Source organism: Eretmochelys imbricata, chromosome 9, assembly GCF_965152235.1.
Source record: "Eretmochelys imbricata isolate rEreImb1 chromosome 9, rEreImb1.hap1, whole genome shotgun sequence".
Taxonomy (NCBI): Eukaryota; Metazoa; Chordata; order Testudines; family Cheloniidae; genus Eretmochelys; species Eretmochelys imbricata.
Window position 1 is genome coordinate 61,814,339 of NC_135580.1, and position 20,135 is coordinate 61,834,473.

Sequence of the window (20,135 nt, forward strand, 5' to 3'; positions counted from 1 at the left end):
ATGAGACTAAGGTTAAAGGCCACCATAGATGATCAGTATCAAGAGAAGTTTGCATCAGAGTCTCTTTACTGGCAAAATGTTCTGAAAAGGCTCATTGACACTGTGAGAATGTTTGCTACCCAAAACCTTGCACTGCGTGGCACTTCAGATCAGCTGTACGTGCCAAACAATGGAAACTTCCTTACAATTGTGGAACTGATGGCTGAGTTTGATGCTGTACTCCAGGAGCATCAAAGAAGAGTCACCACCCAAGAAATGTACACACACCACTACCTTGGAAAAACAATTCAAAATGAGATCATACAGTTACTGGCAACAAAAGTCAAACAGAAGATTGTGGCAGATCTGAAGTCAGCAAGATATTACTCAGTTATCCTGGACTGCATACCTGACATCAGCCATACTGAACAAATGAGTTTAATGGTGCGTTTTATAACAACAGCGGAACCTAGTGAAAATGTCCCTGCAACGGTGACTGTCAGAGAGCATTTTCTAGAATTTATTGACATTGATGATACTACAGGAGCTGGTATGACAAATATGCTTCTTAAAAAGCTGGAAGAGATGGGAATTGCGATAGCTGACATGAGAGGTCAGGGCTATAATACTGGTGCCAACATGAGAGGAAAGAACAGAGGAGTGCAGACCACAGATCCGAGAGTTAAACCCTTGATCTTTTTTTCTCCCATGCAGTTCTCATTCATTGAACTTGGTGGTCAGTGATGCAGCATCAGCTTCTAGTGAGGCTGCTGAATTTTTTAATGTAATTCAAAGCATCTGTGTATTTTATTCTGCATCAGCTCATCGATGGCAAATTTTGAAGCAACATCTGGGAACATCCTCTCTGACACTGAAACCACTGAGTGCCACATGATGGGAAAGTCGAGAGGAGGCAATAAAGCCTATCAAACACCAAATTGGGAAGATAGATGATGCCATAGTTGCCATTATGGAGGATAATGCTATGACAGGAACTGTTCATGGGAGAACAGTGGCAGAGGGAAATGGAATCACCAGAAACATACATAACTTCAAATTTCTGTGTGGCTTAGTGTGGTGGCATGACATACCCTTTGAAATAAATGTTGTAAGCAAGAGACTCCAAGGTATTGACCTTGATATATCTGGAGCAATGGAACAACTGGACAAAGCAAAGTCATACCTACAGTCTTACCAGTCAGATGAGGGATTTCAAAATGTTCTGAAGAGTGCACAGAAGTTGGCAGAGGAACTTCACACTGAAGCTATTTCCCCACCCATTCAAGAATACAAGAGTCACTGAAGAAGAAGACATTTTGATTACGAGGCACAGGATAATCCCATAAGAGACCCCAAACAACAATTCAAAGTTGAATGCTTTAACCAGGTGCTAGATTGTGCAATACAGTTGAAGAACGTTTCATGCAGCTCAAGGAACACAGCAGTATATTTGGGAAGTTGTATGATATTCCAAAACTCCTCACTGTAGCTGAAGAAGATCTACACCAGCAATGCAGGGTACTACAGACAGCATTGACACATGATGACATGCGTGATATTCATGCGAGTGATTTAGGTGATAAACTGAAAGCCCTTTCAAGATACATTGCAGCAGGATCAACTCCAAAGGCTGTTCTGGAATATATGTGCACAAATAAGATGACCACCCTCTTTCCAAATGCTTTTGTTGCTCTGCGCATACTTCTAACACTTCCTGTAACAGTTGCCAGTGGAGAACGCAGCTTCTCCAAGCTGAAGTTAATAAAAACACACCTACGCTCCACGATGACACAGGAGAGGCGGGTCAGCCTTGCAATCATCTCAGTAGAGCATGAACTGGCCCGGACTGTGGACCTTCAGCAGGAAGCAGTTCAAACCTTTACAACCAAGAAGGCACGGAAAGCACCGCTTTGATTATTCAAACTGATAAAAATGCCAGCATTTACAATGCAGACAAGAAAAGTTACATTTGCTGTTCAGGCATTTGAAAGTTAAGTGATCAAGGCATTTTAAATGGTTAGTTCTCCTTTATTGGGGTAGGTAGCAGAGCAGTACCATGAGAGGAGTAGAACAGGAAGAAGGCAGAATTGAGACCTTTCAAAGTTTTGGCCCAAGCGAGGGGCCATGGGGGTGTCATTTGAGCTCCCCGCCTCAGGTGCCAAAATGTTGTGGGCCGGCCCTGCTTGGGTAGGTGTCTCATGGTGGCAGTGCAAAGAGAGGCCAACTCTACCAAGAGAAGACTCCACAAATAAATTCTTCCCCACTCCTGCCATCTCCACAGGGGGATGGGGGGAGGGAGGACCCACTATCCAACTCCCTTTGTCCCACGATTACAGCTACAGCAGAATCCACCACCCACGTGTCTCTAGTTATAATGGGTAAAAAGTACAGAAAAGCCACACCAGGATGGATTTATTCACTGCCCCTCTTCACTGGAGAGCAAAGAAGTGTATCCCCAATAGCATACTCTGCACCTGTGTTACTAAGAGAGAGATGACTGCCTAGTACCAGTGTGGGAAAAAAACAAGCCAAAAGACCACTCGTCTTCTCTGGCTATGTCTTTGCAGGGCCATGGGGACGAGGTAAGGGAATCCAGCATTACCCCCTCAGGATGTGAACGTTTCTGGGATGGCTTCCTAGTTTTCCTGCGAATTCATCTTCTTTTGGTAAAGCCAAGAGGGGGGGTAATGATTTCCACAACATTAAAAAGAGAACACCTGGCCTGATCCCTCCCTGGTGTAAGTGAGCGAAGGCAGTGAGGTGAGTGACGCCCCATTGCACCGAGATCCAATGGTTCATATTCCAGCGGCTGAACCCAACGTGGCATTGCAAGCTGCATGCGAAGGGGTTTTATGCTTTGAGGCCTGGCGGTGAATTGCTCATGCTTTATTCCATCGGGTGTTCTTGACCATGCAGTGGCTGAGAATGGGAGAGCATGAGGCACTCCGGTTTGAGCAAACCCACTGGCTTCAGATGATCCCCTCAGGGACACCTGTGCAAACCTGCTGCCTCCTGCAAACAGTTCAGAGGGTGGTGCAGAAGACAGCACAGAGCCCAGCTCCCCCACTGTACTGGCTCTGCTGGGCTGACAGGAATAGAAAGCAGTAAAAAATGTACTGTAGGCACCAATGGCTTGATCTGTAGGACTAGCCACTGGAGTAAGCCCTTCCCACGCACCCCTTCCTGGCAGAGCCAGGAGTGGGCTGTCTTGACTCCATCCTTCCCTGCACACCAGACAGTGGGTTAAATAGCATCTTGTGGAGGGCTGCAGTAAATGTTTTCCCTTGCAGAGTGAACAGGGAGCAGGGAAGGAGTTCTGAATCTCAGGCCTCCTGGCGCAGTGCAGCAACCTACCTCCATCATGGGAGCTCAGAGCCTGGGCTCCAGCCTGAGCCAGAACGTGTCCACACCAATTAAACAGCCCCTTAGCACCAGCCCTGTAAGCCCGAGTCAGCTGACACGAGCCAGCCACGGGTGTTATGTTGCAGCGTAGACACACCCCTAGGTGCCAACAGTGGATTTGTGTTAAGTTTTAGAATCATAGAATCATAGAATATCAGGGTTGGAAGGGACCTCAGGAGGTCATCTAGTCCAACCCCAACCCCCTGCTCAAAGCAGAACCAATCCCGAGCAATTTCCGGAGCAGATTTTTGCCTGCTGTATAATGTTTCCTTTTCCTTCCATAACACAGTGGGGTTCATTCAAAGGTGAGGCTTGTTGTGCGTGGCTCTGTCTCCAAAGCCCCAGGGGTGTATTCTTCTTGGCTATTTTTGGAATGCTCTTTCGGCCTCCGGGGGAGCACAGTGTGAAAGGATGACACATTGCAGAAGAATTACGGCCTGAGACAAAACTGAGATGTTGCATAATTCCAGCTATTTTCTTCTCTGTTGTACTAAGATGTGCATTGAGATGGATAGGTGAAAAGAGCTTGAAAGCTGCAGGAGTTCTGTCTGTGTCATGCTGTATGGAATCAGAGTCCTTAAATAGGAGATGTTTATTACAGAAAATTGCTACAAACAGGCATTTACGCAAATTGACTTCCACCTTTGTCACCCTTGTGGACCAATCACTGGCCCCTTTGAGCACAGAGATGTCTAGTGGCTGAATAGATTGTCAACATATCATGACAATCACATCCATTCAATTCTCAGCATATTAAGAGACTCGGATAATACCAGCACTTTACTCCCTTTCTGCACTGGAGATCAGGGCTGCAATATGGGTAGGGAACAATGGCAAATTGGGCCAGAGTGTCATTTCCAACAAACGCCTTTTGTGCTTTCCCCCATGCTGCCCTCATATTTAGGAGGTGCTCCCTGGAAACAGCTGCAAAACCTCATCACTGTTCTCCTTCAAGCTCTCCTTTGCCATGATGCCTATAAAAAATGTGACAACTGTTAGACTATTGGTGTGCAGAGGCCAGGGCCCATCATGCTGACCAATATTGTCTTACACTTCCCTTGTACTCCCCTGTCAGTCTGTAGCTATCTGTTCTCCTGTCTTAGTCCCTACCCCAAAGAGTTTACAATCTGTCTTTCTTTTCCTGGGTCTGGACATCACCCAGTACAATGGGGTCCTAGTCCAGGACTGGTGCCCCTAGATGCTATCGTATTACTAATTATTATTATTATTCCAGAACCACATCAAAGGCCGCAGGAGTACTGTGGGACTGGCAATTAAGTGTTTGTCCCTGCCTGTTCTATGGTTTGGAAAGAATGCATCTTGCGGAGATGGCAAAAAGAAGATGCAAGTAGTAGAAAATATTATACCGAGGAGAATGGCAGGTGAGCGGAGGGTAGTCAGTGTGCATGGAAAGAATTAGGGGAAAGATGAAGTTGGGGTGCTCAGTGCTAGATAGGCTGGAAAGCGCATGTTTGATGTGGGCTGGACAAGTGAGAAGAATGAGAGAAGAACAACCAGCCCAGAAAGCAGAGGAGGAAAAGGACAGCAAGACAGGATGTGGAAGACTGAGGATATGCTGCAAAGACTCCATCAAGAGAAAGTTGGAGAGCAAAGGCTGGAAGGAGCAGTGAAGAATCCTGAGCCTCTCTGACCTCACGGAAACGGGAAAAGGAGTTGATAAAAAAGAGAGTGATTCCAGAACCACAACAAAATTGCCCCAGGGAGGAAATAAACAAAGTGATAGCTGATCTGGTTGGCTTGGTTTTAAAGCAGATAATTAAGCGCTGAACGCTCAGAAGGAGTTAGGGGTCATGACACTCAGGATCACAATACCTAACTTTTAGGCACCTGGAAAAAGAGCTGATTCTCGAAACCTGAATTAGTCACCTAAACTCCTATCCAATGGATGGGGACAGACAGGCACATCAGAGTGCAGTTCACAAAAGCCAGCCCACTAGGTGTGGAGATAGCCAGTGGGAGATGCTAAATCTTACCCCGCTCTCAGAGCTTGGCACCTGATGCTTGGCTGCAGGGAGGAACCTAGCTGTGAAGTCAGGGACCCTCTTTAGAGTGAGTGCCTGATGCCATTTTAGCAAGGAATTGGTGGCGAGGTGCCCATCTTTATAACTTTTAGCCCTGTGGTTAGAGAGCATACGTGAGAGGTGGGAGACCCCTGCTCTGGCAGTGAGAGGGGAATCTATGGTAGTCACAGGAGCATTCGTCCCAATGGCTTGCAGGCAGGTGGGTAATTTTGCTGTGCCCCGTACACATTCCCTCTGGAGATTTCGATTGGATGCTGTCAAGGTTCCTCCCACACTCTGAACTCTAGGGTACAGATGTGGGGACCTGCATGAAAACCTCCTAAACTTACTTTCACCAGCTTAGGTTAAAACTTCCCCAAGGTACAAATTAATTTTATCCTTTGTCCCTGGATCTGCACTGCCACCACCAAACTCTAACTGGGTTTACTGGGAAACGTAGTTTGGACACATCTTTCCCCCCAAAATCCTCCCAACCCTTGCACCCCACTTCCTGGGGAAGGTTTGGTAAAAATCCTCACCAATTTGCACAGGTGACCACAGACCCAAACCCTTGGATCTGAGAACAATGAAAAAGCATTCAGTTTTCTTACAAGAAGACTTTTAATAGAAGTAAAGAAATCACCTCTGTAAAATCAGGATTACAGGGTAATTAGATTCAAAACATAGAGAATCCCTCTAGGCAAAACCTTAAGTTACAAAAAGGACACACAGACAGGAATAGTCATTCTATTCAGCACAGTTCTTTTCTCAGCCATTTAAAGAAATCATAATCTAACACATACCTAGCTACATTACTTACTAAAGTTCTAAGACTCCATTCCTGGTCTATCCCCAGCAAAAGCAGCATACAGAGAGACACAGACCCTTTGTTTCTCTCCCTCCTCCCAGCTTTTGAAAGTATCTTGTCTCCTCATTGGTCATTTTGGTCAGGTGCCAGCGAGGTTACCTTTAGCTTCTTAACCCTTTACAGGTGAGAGGATTTTTCCTCTGGCCAGGAGGGATTTTAAGGGGGTTTACCCTTCCCTTTATATTTATGACAGATGCAAACCACTTTTCCTCTCACCCCCTGGTCTGTATTGTTGCTGCTGGCTGTTAAATGTGGTTGTGTCCCATACCAGAGATGGGTGCATTTCAGGGGTGGCCAAAGTGATTGCTACAGACCATGTTGTTGGTAAAAGCTTGCAGTGCATGCTGGGATCCTTCTGGGAGAAAAGCTGTGTGGAAACAGAAGCTTCCCAGAGTACATTGTGAATTAGCAAGCCTCCTGAGCGCTGAGCAACAAAATGGCAAGCCTCACTTATTACGGGGAGGGGACACAAAGGGTGAAATCCGACTCCACTCAAGTCCTCCAGAGGCTTGGGCATGGGGAGTTTGTTTTAACTTTGAAGTCAGGATGCCTGAGGCGAGACTGCAAGTGCAGGCATCTTTGATGAGGATGAGTGACGTGAGGCCATGAGGACACTGTCTACCTTGTGGCTGGAGCAGATCAGGTGTGTGAATACACTGCACCTAGCTCCTTGGAAAAGTGCCACCCATGTTTCCTGAGGTCTGGTACCAGCTAGACTAACAGCACACCCGGAATCAGGGCTCTGGGGCTGCCCATTCTTCTGGCTGAGCAAACCCCAGGGCCACACCAGGAAAATATTAATCTCTTAGAACTAAAGATGGGGAAAAATCTATTAGGTTGCTCTGTGTCCATCTGATGGGAAGCAGAGCGGGATTGCTCCCTGTGAGGATACACCCAGACCAGCTTTATGTGATCCCAGGGGTGGGGCACTCGCCAATTCCACACTGTTAGATCTCAGTTGAGCTGGGAGCCTAGAGCACATGACTGGAGCAGGGCGAATAATGAACACTTCGGCTTGCTGGCAGTTCTGAAAACCATAACAAAAAGGGAACCCCTCATTTTGCGTCAACCTGAAAATAATTTTTTTAGTGAACTGAAAATAGTTTCAGTTTGGGTTGAGTGAAAGGTTCATGCGACCCACAATGAAATGTGGAGTTTAGATTCTGAGCAATAAATAAGGCAATTTCCTAATACCCTGAAGTCATAACAAATTGCCACTCATGTGAGTCACTCCCATCCAGTGCAGAATACACAGAAAGGTTAAGTTGCCCTGTGAAGTTTTACAGGTGAGCAACATTTATTGACCAGCTGATGGCAGTGACAAGCTCTCTAAGGAAGCAAGATGTCAGAACACCAGTCCATTGCCCTTGTAAATAAAGAGCAACCTGCAAAGGTATTCAGAGCTGATTTCCTGCTAGGTCTAAGAATGAGCCACAAGAACATAGATGGGGGGATCCACGTGTCTAGCTACAAGGTAGAGATGCCTGTACCAGGCATTTCCTCATTCTATCACCCAACTCCAGCACCTTTGTACCACATTTTCAAAATGTGGGGCCAGATTTTCAGCTTGGCTCCCACTTGGGCACCTGATTAAGGATCAGATTTTCAGACACGTTCAGATTCCATTGTGACACTTAGACCCAGAGTCTCCAAAGTGTCCAGTGGTGCAAGTTGGATACTCAGGTCTTCTGAAAATATGGCCCCAATTATGGGGGCTGAGCCCTTCTGAAAATTCCAGTCTAAGTGCCTACCCTTCACTGCCAAAGCACACACTAGACATGTGCAAAATGGGAACATCATGCACCAGGGCTATGTTTGTCCACAAGCCCCAATTTTGCATGTAGCCTATCACTGTGTGAGTGCAACCTAGGTGCCTTAGGATAAATTGTGCTCTTAGTTACACTGGTGCAAATCAAGAGAAAAATCAATGGTGCAAATTCCAGAAATACACAAGTATGATTGAAAATGAAACCCAGTTCCTTGTCTTGCAACGTAGCTCTTGAATTGGTTTTCATGAATGTTTGCAGTCCATAGACTGTGTTTCAGTCTGCCAGTGAGATGCTTGAACAAAAGTTGATAAACACCAGCAAATCTGCACTGTGGAATAATAATAACCAGCTCTTATAGAGTGCTTTTATCAGTCGATCTCAAAGTGTTTTACATATAAAACTTCATCTTGATGTCTATCCTACGCACACAGATGGCAGCTGCCCTCCGGGGCTCTAGCGGCAAAGGAATCTCACATATAATGATGGGTGCTGGGTTAGATAGAGAAGTGCGTGTATAATAAAATTATACCTACACAGGGAAGAGATTTGTTGGCTGGCTCTTTAAGTTCGCAGACAAAGGCATAACAATATCCAATGGCTGGAAGCTGAAGCTAGACAAATTCAGACTAGAAAAAAGGTGCAAATTTTCAACAGTGAGGGTAATTTATTGGTTTCAGAGTAACAGCCGTGTTAGTCTGTATTCGCAAAAAGAAAAGGAGTACTTGTGGCACCTTAGAGACTAACCAATTTATTTGAGCATGAGCTTTTGTGAGCGAAAGCTCATGCTCAAATAAATTGGTTAGTCTCTAAGGTGCCACAAGTACTCCTTTTCTTTTTGGTGATTTATTGGACCATCTGACCAAGAGATATAGTGAGTTTTCCATCACTTCTGTCTTTAAATCAAGATTGGACGTCTTCTCTAACTCAAACTGGAGTTATGGGCTGGATGCAGAAATCACTGGGTGAGGTTCTATGGCATGTGCTATTCAGGAGGTTGGAGCAGATTATCATAATGGTTCCTTCTGAACTTAAAATCTATGAATCTGTATCAATAGCAGCCATTGGTTTAGCTGAAACTCCGATTTCACTAAAACGTTGTCTCTCCACAACCTTCATACATTCAGGGTTTTCTTATAGATAGCAGCAGGAAAGAAAACCAAACAATCTGAGCATTTTACATTTTTTGTTTGGGTTTTAGAGATGATTTTTAACTGCATCTATCTCGCAAGTCTTTCCAACCTCCAAGTAGCTTTTATTTGCGCCCTTGTGGGTGACAACATTGCCTTCTTCTGGCAAACTCAAGAACTGCTCCCATGTGCAAAACTCCATAAAATAAGAAGCTACATCATCAACGCCTGGCATGGCCAGCTTGTGTAAAAAGCTGGATTTAGAAGGAATACGCAGCCACGTGCATTCGCTTATCCACCCACATGAAAGGTGAGTAGTGGCTTACAGTGCGACACCAGCACGTGTATAATGTTAGATCGATTTCTTGAATATGTGTGACGTTAATGTTTGCAGTGTGGAATAATACCCGTCAAATTCTTAAAAAGAAAAGGAGTACTTGTGGCACCTTAGAGACTAACCAATTTATTTGAGCATAAGCTTTCGGATGCATCCGACGAAGTGAGCTGTAGCTCACGAAAGCTTATGCTCAAATAAATTGGTTAGTCTCTAAGATGCCACAAGCACTCCTCTTCTTTTTGCGAATACAGACTAACACGGCTGCTACTCTGAAACCTGTCAAATTCTTAACTCTGCTGGACACCAAAAAGCAGGGACTCAATACAGACACATATCTCACATTACAACAATTGGTGATACACTAACTCTCCTTGTCCTATGACTGCAGAGGTGCTAACTGCTTGCTCCATCTTGAATGGTCTCTTGCAACTCCTTATGCTTAACATTGTATTTAGCTGTGACACTTCTGTGTATTGAGCAGCTGGGCTCCCGCTGGGAGCTCTGTGGGAAGCCCACAGCCTGGGTCATCAGTGCTAGGCAGTGAGGTTCCAGCTGTCGGCACTGCTGGGGCTCACAGCTGGAATGCCCGCCCCTCACTCAGTTTCACAGCTCCTGCTGTCAGTCACCCTAACAGCCAACGGGCAATTCAAGGAACGCAGTGTCTTTACAGACACTGCATCGCCTGAACTAAGTCCACCTAAGCCTTATGCCTCTCATTGAGGTGGCTTTACTAGGCCGGCGTAGCGGGCAAGTTACAGTCAGAGGTGGCAGGTTTGTATAATTTTTGGTGGTGCCCAGAACGGGTCCAAGTCCCATCCCCCCACCCCCACCCCACCTAAGGCTCTGGGAGGGAGTTTGGGTGCAGGAGGGGTGCGGGCTCTGGGCTGGGACAGAGGGTTGGGGGGTGGGAGGGGGTGCGAGGCATGGATCTGAGCCAGAGATGAGGAGTTTGGGGTGCAGCAGGCAGGCTGCACCAGGGCTGGGACCAGAGAGGAGGACTCCTCCCAGCCCTCTCCCCACTGGCAGCAGTGAGCTCTGGGGGAGGAGGAGGAGGCCCCTCCCCACCCCCACCCCAGGCACAACACTCACCCAAGGGCCCCCCCCCCCCCCCCGCTGCATCTCAGGAGGTCCAGCCAGGATAAGCCTCAACCCCTCTGAGTCCCCTGCCGGGGGGGAGAGGGGGTGGCTTCCACGCACCTCCTCCCCTCCTCCCTCTGCAGGCGCAGCAGCCGCCTCACTCTGCCTCCCAGCGCCTCTCCCCCAGCAGCTGGCAAGGGAGCACAGCACAGAGCTGAAGGGGGCAGCTGCCCGCGGCCTATGGCAGGCAGGGACGCTCCGGGGAGGCGCACAGGGGCAGGCCGGCCCCGAACATCGGTGGTGCCAGGCCCCCCGGGCCCTGAATTTGTTGGAGCCCGGACACCACGGGCCCATACAACTCACCGCCCCTGGTTACAGTGGCAGGAGGAACATGGTAATGTGTACACATTGCTTACATAGTTAGGTCGACGTAAGCTGCCTTACATCGACTTAACTTTGTAATGTAGGCATGCCCTCTGATTACCTTTCCCAGACAGGCAGAAGAGTACTGTGGAGCTCGAAAGCTTGTGTCTTTCACCAACAGAAGTAGTGTCCAATAAACGGTATTTCTTCGCTCACCTTATCTCTGAAGTTAATGCTCATACAAAAGGACCATTAGTGCTGGCTAGAGTCAGGCAGAGGTTGGCGAGGGGACATGCAAGCTTCCCACACAGCTGTACTCTGCAGCGCCCTCTGCTCTTCCAGCCCTGGGCTCCACTCACACAGCTCTGCCAGTGCACCTCCACCCTGACCATTGAAGTGCTGCCCCCCCAAAAGCTGCCATGCCCCTCGGTCCTGGCCTCAGGCACCTGCTGCTATTCCAGCACCAAGCCTGTCGCGAGCAGAGACTAATGAACAGGCCAAGTTGGGCATAATTGTTTTTGGTCGGCCAAAATGAGAATTTTAGCAATTTCCTTTCAGCCTGACAAGGCTGATGATTCCCTCTGAACCTGAAATCTTGCCTTGGGGGCTCAGATTTTGCATGTGGCAGTGGCTGTCACTAAGCATACACTTGTTTGAGGCCCCTGCTCTTGTCCTACCAGGGAGATCTGAGCACTTTCTATCAGTGTCTCACTCCCAGGCAGCAAGAGAGTCCAGGCCCAGCCAATCCTTGGAGGCCTTGTTTATGTTCTCCTCCCCCAACACCCGCTCTCGTTCTCTGTGCTCTTCCCAATCCTCAGGTCTTCCTTTCCCTGCTACCACTGCCAGGGCTTTTTATTTTAAATAGAGACTGCTCTGCTTGAAGCAAACACCCTCCTTTCCATGCTTCACCTATCTCCTTCTCCTTCATGCCTCTACATATCAACCAAGTCAGCCACTTACTTACCCTTTGAAACCTGGTCTCCCAACCAGGGCTATCTGGCATGCAATCTCTGTACTGCCATGTGCCACTGTAAATCTCCTCCAGGGAGGGATTCTCTTACCTTGTGGGGATTTGAGCAGCAGGAAGCAATAGTTTCCTGTCCCAGGGACACTTTCCGTGCAGTCTCTCCCATCTGAAGGGAACAGATCGGAGATCCACCAAAGCATTTGATATACACACCATACAGCATTCAGTAATGGGATGGAGTTGAAAGAGCAACCAAGAGGAAAAGCTCCATATCCCAGGTCCATCCAGCCCGTATCCTGAGCCATGCAGACCAGTTAATGGGCCAGATCCTGCTTTGGAGCTACATCAAATTACAGCAACAGAGGATCTGGCCGTATATAATTTCCTCTGATGGGCTGATTCTGGTCTCCAGCTAGCTCAGCAGCTATTGTCACTTTCAGAGTCCACATTAAGCAATGCTGCCATCTAGTGGTTGATTCATACTTGATTTTCCTATACTCTTGCCCTTATTATTAGGGACCTTCTAAATTCATGGCCATGAAAACCAAGTCATGGACCGTGAAATCTGATCTCCCACCGTGAAATCTGGTCTTTTCTGTGCTTTTACCCTATACTATACAGATTTCACAGGGGAGACCAGCATTTCTCAGATTGGGGTCCTGACCCAAAAGGGAATTGCAGGGGAGTCACAAGGTTATTTTTTGGGGGGGGAGGGGGAGTCATGGTATTGCCACCCTTCCTTCTGCACTGCCTTCAGAGCTGGGCTCCCGGCCAGCAGCCGCCTCTCTCCAGCTGCCCAGCTCTCAAGGCAGCACCGCCGCCAGCAGCAGCGCAGAAGAAAGGGTAAAAGTACAGCAACACCCCCTTCAATAACCTTGTGACCCCCCCCCCCCCGCCCACAACTCCTTTTCGGGTCAGGACCCCCACAATTACAACACCGTGAAATTTCAGGTTGAAATAGCTGAAATCATGAAATTTGCGATTTTTAAAATCCTATGGCCGTGAAACTGACCAAAAAGGACCGTGAATTTGGTGGGGCCCTACTTATTATTAATGATTATTGCTTTATTAGTTGCACTCCATTAGTGCCTCAAAGCACCATTCGTGGATCAGGACCCACTGCACTAGGTGCTGTACAAACACAGAACAAAAAGATGGTCCCTGTCCCAGAGAATTTACCATCTAGGAAAACTTCTGTTGTTGGGAGAGACAGGCTGCCAAACCACCCAGAGCTCTTCTTCAGGGCTGAGAAAGGTGCTCCCAGCTTCACAGCAAAATGAACAGTGGAACAGATTGTTTAGCATAAGTAGTTAGCACATATTGCAAGGGACCTTTCAAGATAGAGTGGCCCGTTAACACCTCTGCAGTCATAGGACAAAGAGTGTGTGTGTGTGGGGGGGGTTAATGGGTAGCAGATTGTTGTAATAAGCCATAAATAGTGTCTCTGTTCAGTCCCTGATTTTTCAGTGTCTAGCAGAGTTATGAATTTAAGCTCCCATGTGTTGTGCAGGTTTCCTTTGAGGATGAAGCCTGGTATGTCCCACTATATCAGGAGCCTGGCAGAATGGACATAGACACAAGCTGATGTGTTCTCAGTTTGCAAACCCCAAATCCCATCCTACAATACATTGCAAATGAACAAAGCAAAATCACGGCCTCCTCTGCTTGCCTCTAGCGTTGAGGGGGTTGGGGGGCGATGGAAAAAGGAGTGTGACTAATGCTTCACTCTGTTGACAGCCAAGTCAGTGCGGTAGTTGGAAACCTCAATCAGGTTTTCATCAGGGTCTCGGAAGTAGATGGATGTGATTGGCCCAATGGCACCGGTTCTGGGCACTGGGCCTTCTTCAATAGTCACACCACAGGCCTGGAAGGAGAGGGAAGGTATGTTTGGTTTTCAGCATTAACAATGGTTTTCTAAGGGGCTTGCTCCCAGTCCTCCCTCCTTCCCCCCCACCCCTGCCCCCAGGCAGATGGTGGAGCCATTGTCCAAGCACCTCTCTGGCCATGGTTGTTCTGATTTAACAGTGCTGCCGTGCATTTCCCAAGGAGAGGGGCAGATTGTGAAGAGGACCTAGAAAAGCACTAGGTGTTGCCAAGCAGGGCGCTAGCTGCTCTTCAGCCCTGTGATCCCAGCCTGTGGCACTCGATGGCTGCACCTCCTGGCAGACAAACTGTTCAGCATTCAGCACTAGAAAGGGGAACAGGACACAACCCATAGATTCAGGTTCACTGGTGAGCTAAGCCAGGCTTTGACTCCAGGTCTCTATTAAGGCTATTATTGCATTAACCCCTTATTCTGCCAAGTCCCTGGGTTTATCTGTCCATGGGCAGGGGGTGTGGGTGTAGGAAGCAGAGAGTCACACAGGTAATGAAAAAACAACGAGGAGGACTTGTGGCACCTTAGAGACTAACACATTTATTTGGGCATAAACTTTCGTGGGCTAAAACCCACTCCTCATTGTTTTTGCTGATACAGACTAACACAGCTACCACTCTGAAACCTGTCACCACACAGGTAATGAAATAGACCTTCAAGAAGACACAGGTATAACTGCCCCTCCCATACTGCTTAGATTAGATCCCATACTGGATTAGAGTAGGGTCTTGGATTTCCCAGGTGGGTGGCTGGGTGACAGATCTCATGCTGGATAGTAAGAAAATCTGAAATCTCCCAATCTCCAGTTCCATATGGTGACTTCTTTGAGAACATCTAAATTCATCTTACTCATGTGCTCAAGCTCATGTGCTCTCTGCTCTGAGTGACTTCCATGGACTTTGGACCCCTAATGAAGAGAATCCCCTTGAGTTCAGTGGCAAATGCTCTGCAGACCTGCGCAACCGGCTAGGCCGTCAGTTGCCCCTGACAGTGATCCATACAGCACAGCACTGCTGATGTGACTCCTTGTTCCTTATGACTTCCTTGTGCTGTCGAGCAGAGAAGATAAAGAGACACACAACTGAGCTAGGTTGGACTGCAAAGCATTGTGGGTGGATGGGGCTGGACATATGGTGTATGGACAGAAGGAAGGGACCAATTACATAGACTAGTAGGTGATGGGTTTGGTGTTCTGAAGGCAAGCAATAAACAACACTGGCTAGTGATATTTTGGCAGGTACTGGGTTCTTCTTTCCCAGGCCTGGGGGTTCTCTATGGCTCTGCCACCTTACCTCATCCCTGACCTGAAATACGCACCACTGTTCTAGTCCTGCCCTTAGTCTCCCTTCACCACAGCTCTGCGGATGCCCTTCAATTCTGTCTCACAGCTCCCCCAGCTATTCCAGTCCGGGGTTCCCCAGGCACGTCTCTGCTGCTGACCTGCAGCTCCATCTGCTATTCCAGGCCTGGGGTTCCCACGCACAGTTCTGATGATGCCCCTCAATCCTGCCCCATAGACCCTGCCCTGCCCCCAAACCTCCTGCTACCCCAGCGCTGAACCTGTTATACAGAGATTTTCAAATGTAACGTTTCAAATGTTATACAGAGATTGCAAATTTGAGGTTTTGTGATATAGAGCAGTACAAAGCCAGGAGATTCATGCTCACACACTGAACTCCAGGTGTCTGGTTCTCCTCTTCCTTACAACCCCATTGATCTGAGTGGAATTACTCCTGATTTACACTGCTGTAAGCACAAGCTGAATTGGGCACCAGGTCTCCAAGATGACAGGGAAGTTCGCTAGCCCTTACCCTACCACACCCCTGGGTTTATTCATTCAGATCAGGCCCATGGCAGTATCCCATGAGACATGTGGCCACTTGGGTGAAACACAGTTTGCCCAACCTTCAGGTGTCCCACTAGCTGGTCTAGCGAGGTGTCTGTGATCAGGCAGACGTCCATGGAACCAGGAACTGGTCTGTGAGCCTTGGGTTCAAACTCCTTCCCAGCCTCGTGGAGGTTAAACTTTTGGTTCCCAAAACGTAGTGCTTTCCGGTTGCCCTGTCACCAAGGGAAGGAGAGGATTAATGTACTGCCACACAGAGACCCGCCTCTCTGAACGCCAGGATTGCAAGAAAAACCCTGGGCTGGGGAGCGAGCCACCAGGGATGCTGCTCTGAGAGAACAGGAAAAGTCTCCCTTGACAGGTAGGAGGAGTGTTCCATTTCTGTACTCAATGTCACCCCCTTGTGGAAAGCAAGTGGAACTTCTGTTCCATAGCACAACAAGGGACACAGGAGTGAGATCTTAGCACTGCTATAGCTTTACAGACATGGGAGGAGAGGGAGACTTTCAAAGGCCCAAATGACAGTTTGGTGCCTAACTGCTGCTACACATGTCTTTGGAAATGTCACCCAGGAACTAACCAGCCCTCCCAGTGGCTCTGTGAGGTCAAGCTGGTTTTTAAAAAAAGTGAATTTAAACAAACAAACAAAAATGGATTTCAGTTTTTTGGTCCAAATTTGGAACTTTGCTGAAATGTCTAACTTCAAAGCACTGCAAGCTGCTCTAGAACTGGGGGGAATACACAGGAGAAATTGTGTAATGGTGGATTTTATTTATTCATTATTTTATTTATTGCATTGTCCCAATAGGCTACTCAGACAAAGTTTTAAAACTCTGTGGGAATTTGTTATGTAAAATACGGTAGTTAATTTACTTCAAGATGTACCAATGAGAACAGATACACAGAGTCGCTGATGTACAGAGCCCTCACCTCCAATCACGTACCGCGTGGGTTCAGTTGCCCAACAACTGTCCGGTCTAACTGAGCTCAGAAGTTAGTCAGGGTTTGTTTTTTTTCAGTTGTGTACGTCACACTATAACTATATCTGTATGTAACAGTGAAATATAGAGAGATGGCTAAAGACAGGTAGTGTTAAAGAAGAACACTTCAAGTGTCAGTGAGCAGAAGGGTAGGGGTATGCGGACAGCTGGTAGATGCAATAAGAAAAGTTTGGGAACCTCTGCTCTAGGGGCAGGTTCTTCCATTATTTCCTGCTGTAGGGTCTTCTGTACCTGCCTCTGACTAAGCTGCTGCTGACTTATGTCAGAGACAGGACACTCAGTCAGATGGGCCATGGGCTGACAGTTCCTACAATCCTCACTCTACAGATGGGGAAAATAGAGATGCCTTGCTCACAGTGACTCAATAAGTTAGTGGCAGAAGCAGGACTAGAACACAGGACTTTTCATATCCCAGCTCCATCCTGCTCCTCAGATTACCTTGAAAGTGACCACTTCCATACCCAGGACTTTGGAATAAAAGCCTACGGTGTCCTCAATGTTCTTCACAGTCAGCACCAGATGATCCAGTCGCTGGATAAGACATGGAAAGGGGCCCTCACGCTTCTCCTGCCAGGACATCATCTGAGAGCCAGGAACCAGAGACTAAAACGGAGTAGAAATAAGTTTAGTGAGATGCAGGGACAAGCTACCAGGTCATTTCCTAGTTGGGCTGGCTGGGGACATGGGGCTAATTAAATGGAAGCAGAAGCCAAAGTTGGTTTTCTTTCGGCCTGTGTCTGGCACATGAAAAATATGTTCTCCTCCTTCAGATGCTTCCTCAAGACCCACCTGTCTTGTGATGCCCGATCCAAAGCCTACTGAAATTAATGAGAGACTTTCCATTGATGTCAATGGACTTAGAGTCAGTCCCTAGAAGAATCAGCCAGTGAGTGAGGGCTAGGAACATGGGCAGATGGGATGGCTGACACTTACCCTATCAACATATGATACAGTAATGAGGCAATCCTGCCTGGAGCATGCTCCTGAGGCAGGCCGTGGCACTACAACTGTGTCTGCCTCAGTTTCCCCTCTCAGCTAACCCAATAACTTCACTTCAGGCTCTCTTGACACTGTAATACCCTCCTTTGGGTTAGTTTGTTATAAAAGCTTTGTGCAATGCAGTACATAACACAAATCCAAACCATATAGTCCATTTCTCACCCCAGTGCAAGCAGTCATGAAAGTTCAAGACGTCTCTTCCCTTGCCCCACATACCACCCCTGTTACCTGTCAGCTCTGTGTTCTTGGGGAACCAGGGCACAGTACCCAGCCTGTCTGATTCACAAAGGACCCGCCCCCCACCCCCAGCCTCTGCTTGAACCGAAACCGATCAGAAGAAAGACTTACAAAGAGCAATGAAAAGGCAGTGGGAGACACACCTAAACCCCTGGGACAAGGGTGACAGGATAAAGAAAGCTCCCTTAGCCTCATTTGCATCGAAGATGGGTCAGGGAGGCATCTCCATTGGCATACAGAATGGAGAACAGAGATTCCAAGGCAAGAACCGCACGGACCTCTGGGACCAGAAAAGCAGGGAAGCACTGCATGATGGGGGATCTCTGCTCCAGATGTTAATGAACCCACGTCTGCACACACCCAGCTCAGTAGTTATCAGACCCATTCTAGTAATAAATCCTTTATTGGTGTCCAAAATACTGAAGCTGCCTAATTGCATTGTGAGCTCCCTTGAAAGAACACCGCCCATAGCCAGGAATGATCAGTTCCTATTGTCTAGCTCAGTGGTTTTCAAACTTTTTTTCTGGCGACCCAGTTGAAGAAAATTGTTGATGCCTGTGACCCAACGGAGCTGAGGATGAGGGGTTAGGTGTGGAAGGGGGTTCAGGGCTGGAGCAGGGGCTGGGGTGTGGGAGGGGGTCAGGGCTCTGGGCTGGGGGTGTGGGCTCTGGGGTGGGACCGGGGATGAGGGGGTTGGGGTGCAGGAAGAGTGTGAAGCTGGTGCTCAGGGCGGGGGCAGTGCACAGAGCCCCGTGGTCCCCCTGCCTATGAGCTGGACCTGCTGCTGGCTGCTTCTGGGTAGGGACTACTAGTTTTACTACTGGTTTTACTACTAGTTTTTACTGGCCAGCTGCCAGGGTCCCTGGGTGCAGAGCAAGGTGACCCAGTGCCTTGCATTCCATGACCCAGTACTGGGTCGCGGCCTGAACTTTGAAAACCACTGGTCTAGCCTGAGCAAAACAACTTTGGTATACTCCCTTGAGCCATCAGTTACCCATAAACAAACATAGTGTTCTCCCTTGAACTATTATTGTTTCCCTACAAAAACCCCTACTCACACGCAAGTAAGGGTTCTGATGCCTAGATCCAAACTCTGCATCAGTTCCGTTGGGACTTCATCTTCTCCTGACTGATTGTGCTGGGGGCTCTGCCTGTCTCCAGCACTCTGGACTCTCAGATATCACCACCACCTGGGGACCCCAACCAGTTCAAGCTTCACGGAGTGGTGAGAACCCAGCTCTCTCTCTCTCTGCTTTTTTTCTACTCTAGGTATAGCTTTCTAACCCAGGCTTGTGTGATCAGTTATAGTGTTCTAAACCTGACTTTTGTAATAAAATTTAAGCTAGATTTAATATTGTAACTGTTTTGTTTGTTTGGCTCTCTTTGGATGGTTATTATCTGGCAATAAATAACTTTTATGGTTCAGCTGGTTGCTTTCCCTCTCTCTCCCTCTCTCTCTTGTGTTTTTGGCTTCCCCATTTACTCTGCAGCAACACTCCTCTTACCTAAGCTAAAGATCCCTGTAGTGCCCAAAACTCCTGTGGGGTTTGCTCATCCAGTGGGTTACTTCCGGAGCAATTGTAACGTGAAAGTGGGGATAGGGACGTGCGGAACCTGGGACATATCAGGGTGGCATCTTGGAAGTGCCACTTGACCCAGGCTGCTGAGTCCAGGGGCATATAAGGGGTCAGCTTGGAAGTGCTGATTCACCCAGTCTGCTCAGACGGGCTCTGTTCATGTGTGTGTGTGTTCATCTGATTCTGGGGCTGGAGGAACCCGGCCCTGGGGAACCTAGGTCCTGCAGGATGCTCCATTGGGAGGGGACTTGCAGAAGGGAGAAGTAGAGCTCTATATGAACACACAAGTGACACAAGCAGTACATTGATAGAATTACGGCACCTCCCCTCCCAAAGAGTAACCCTAATAAATAAGTGTACCCCAAAGTCACGGGCAAATCTGGTAACACCTCTCATTGCCTTCAACCATGCCTGGACTCTCTATTAGTCTTCTTCTGTCCTTCTGCCACCTCAGCCTTTCCAAGTGGACTGAAACTCTGCTCTTCCTACTGGGAACCCCCGGTGATACCCTGTCCCGCATATGACCCCCTGACCACCATGTTCACCACTTTTGTAAGGTTATGATCTATTTTGTACAAAGTATGCCTTCTGAGGTATCATTTGCAAACTCATAATCTGCTGAATATTACCATCCCATTGAAATGTGTGTAAACTCACTGCATGTAAAATTATGAGATTTCGCTATATGA

The 20,135-nt window shown here is 47.8% G+C and overlaps 1 protein-coding gene across 1 annotated transcript; it reads right to left on the reverse strand.

Moving 5' to 3' along the window:
* Positions 1–13,624: 13,624 nt before the first annotated feature.
* Positions 13,625–17,215, reverse strand: GLOD5 (glyoxalase domain containing 5). Its single transcript, XM_077827177.1, has 3 exons — positions 17,072–17,215; positions 15,692–15,847; positions 13,625–13,774 (listed from the first exon to the last, which is right to left on the reverse strand). The coding sequence occupies exons 1-3, from the start codon at positions 17,213–17,215 to the stop codon at positions 13,625–13,627; spliced, it is 450 nt and encodes a 149-aa protein (XP_077683303.1).
* Between the last annotated feature and the right edge of the window lie 2,920 nt (positions 17,216–20,135).

Coding starts and splice junctions, on each gene's coding strand:
- GLOD5 (XM_077827177.1), bottom strand. CDS start 17,215: ATGATGTCCTGGCAGGAGAAGCGTGAGGGCCCCTTTCCATGTCTTATC. Junction 15,848..17,071: donor TGGAAGTGGTCACTTTCAAG/GTAATCTGAGGA, acceptor CCTTGGTGACAG/GGCAACCGGAAAGCACTACG. Junction 13,775..15,691: donor AGCTAGTGGGACACCTGAAG/GTTGGGCAAACT, acceptor CTCTCCTTCCAG/GCCTGTGGTGTGACTATTGA.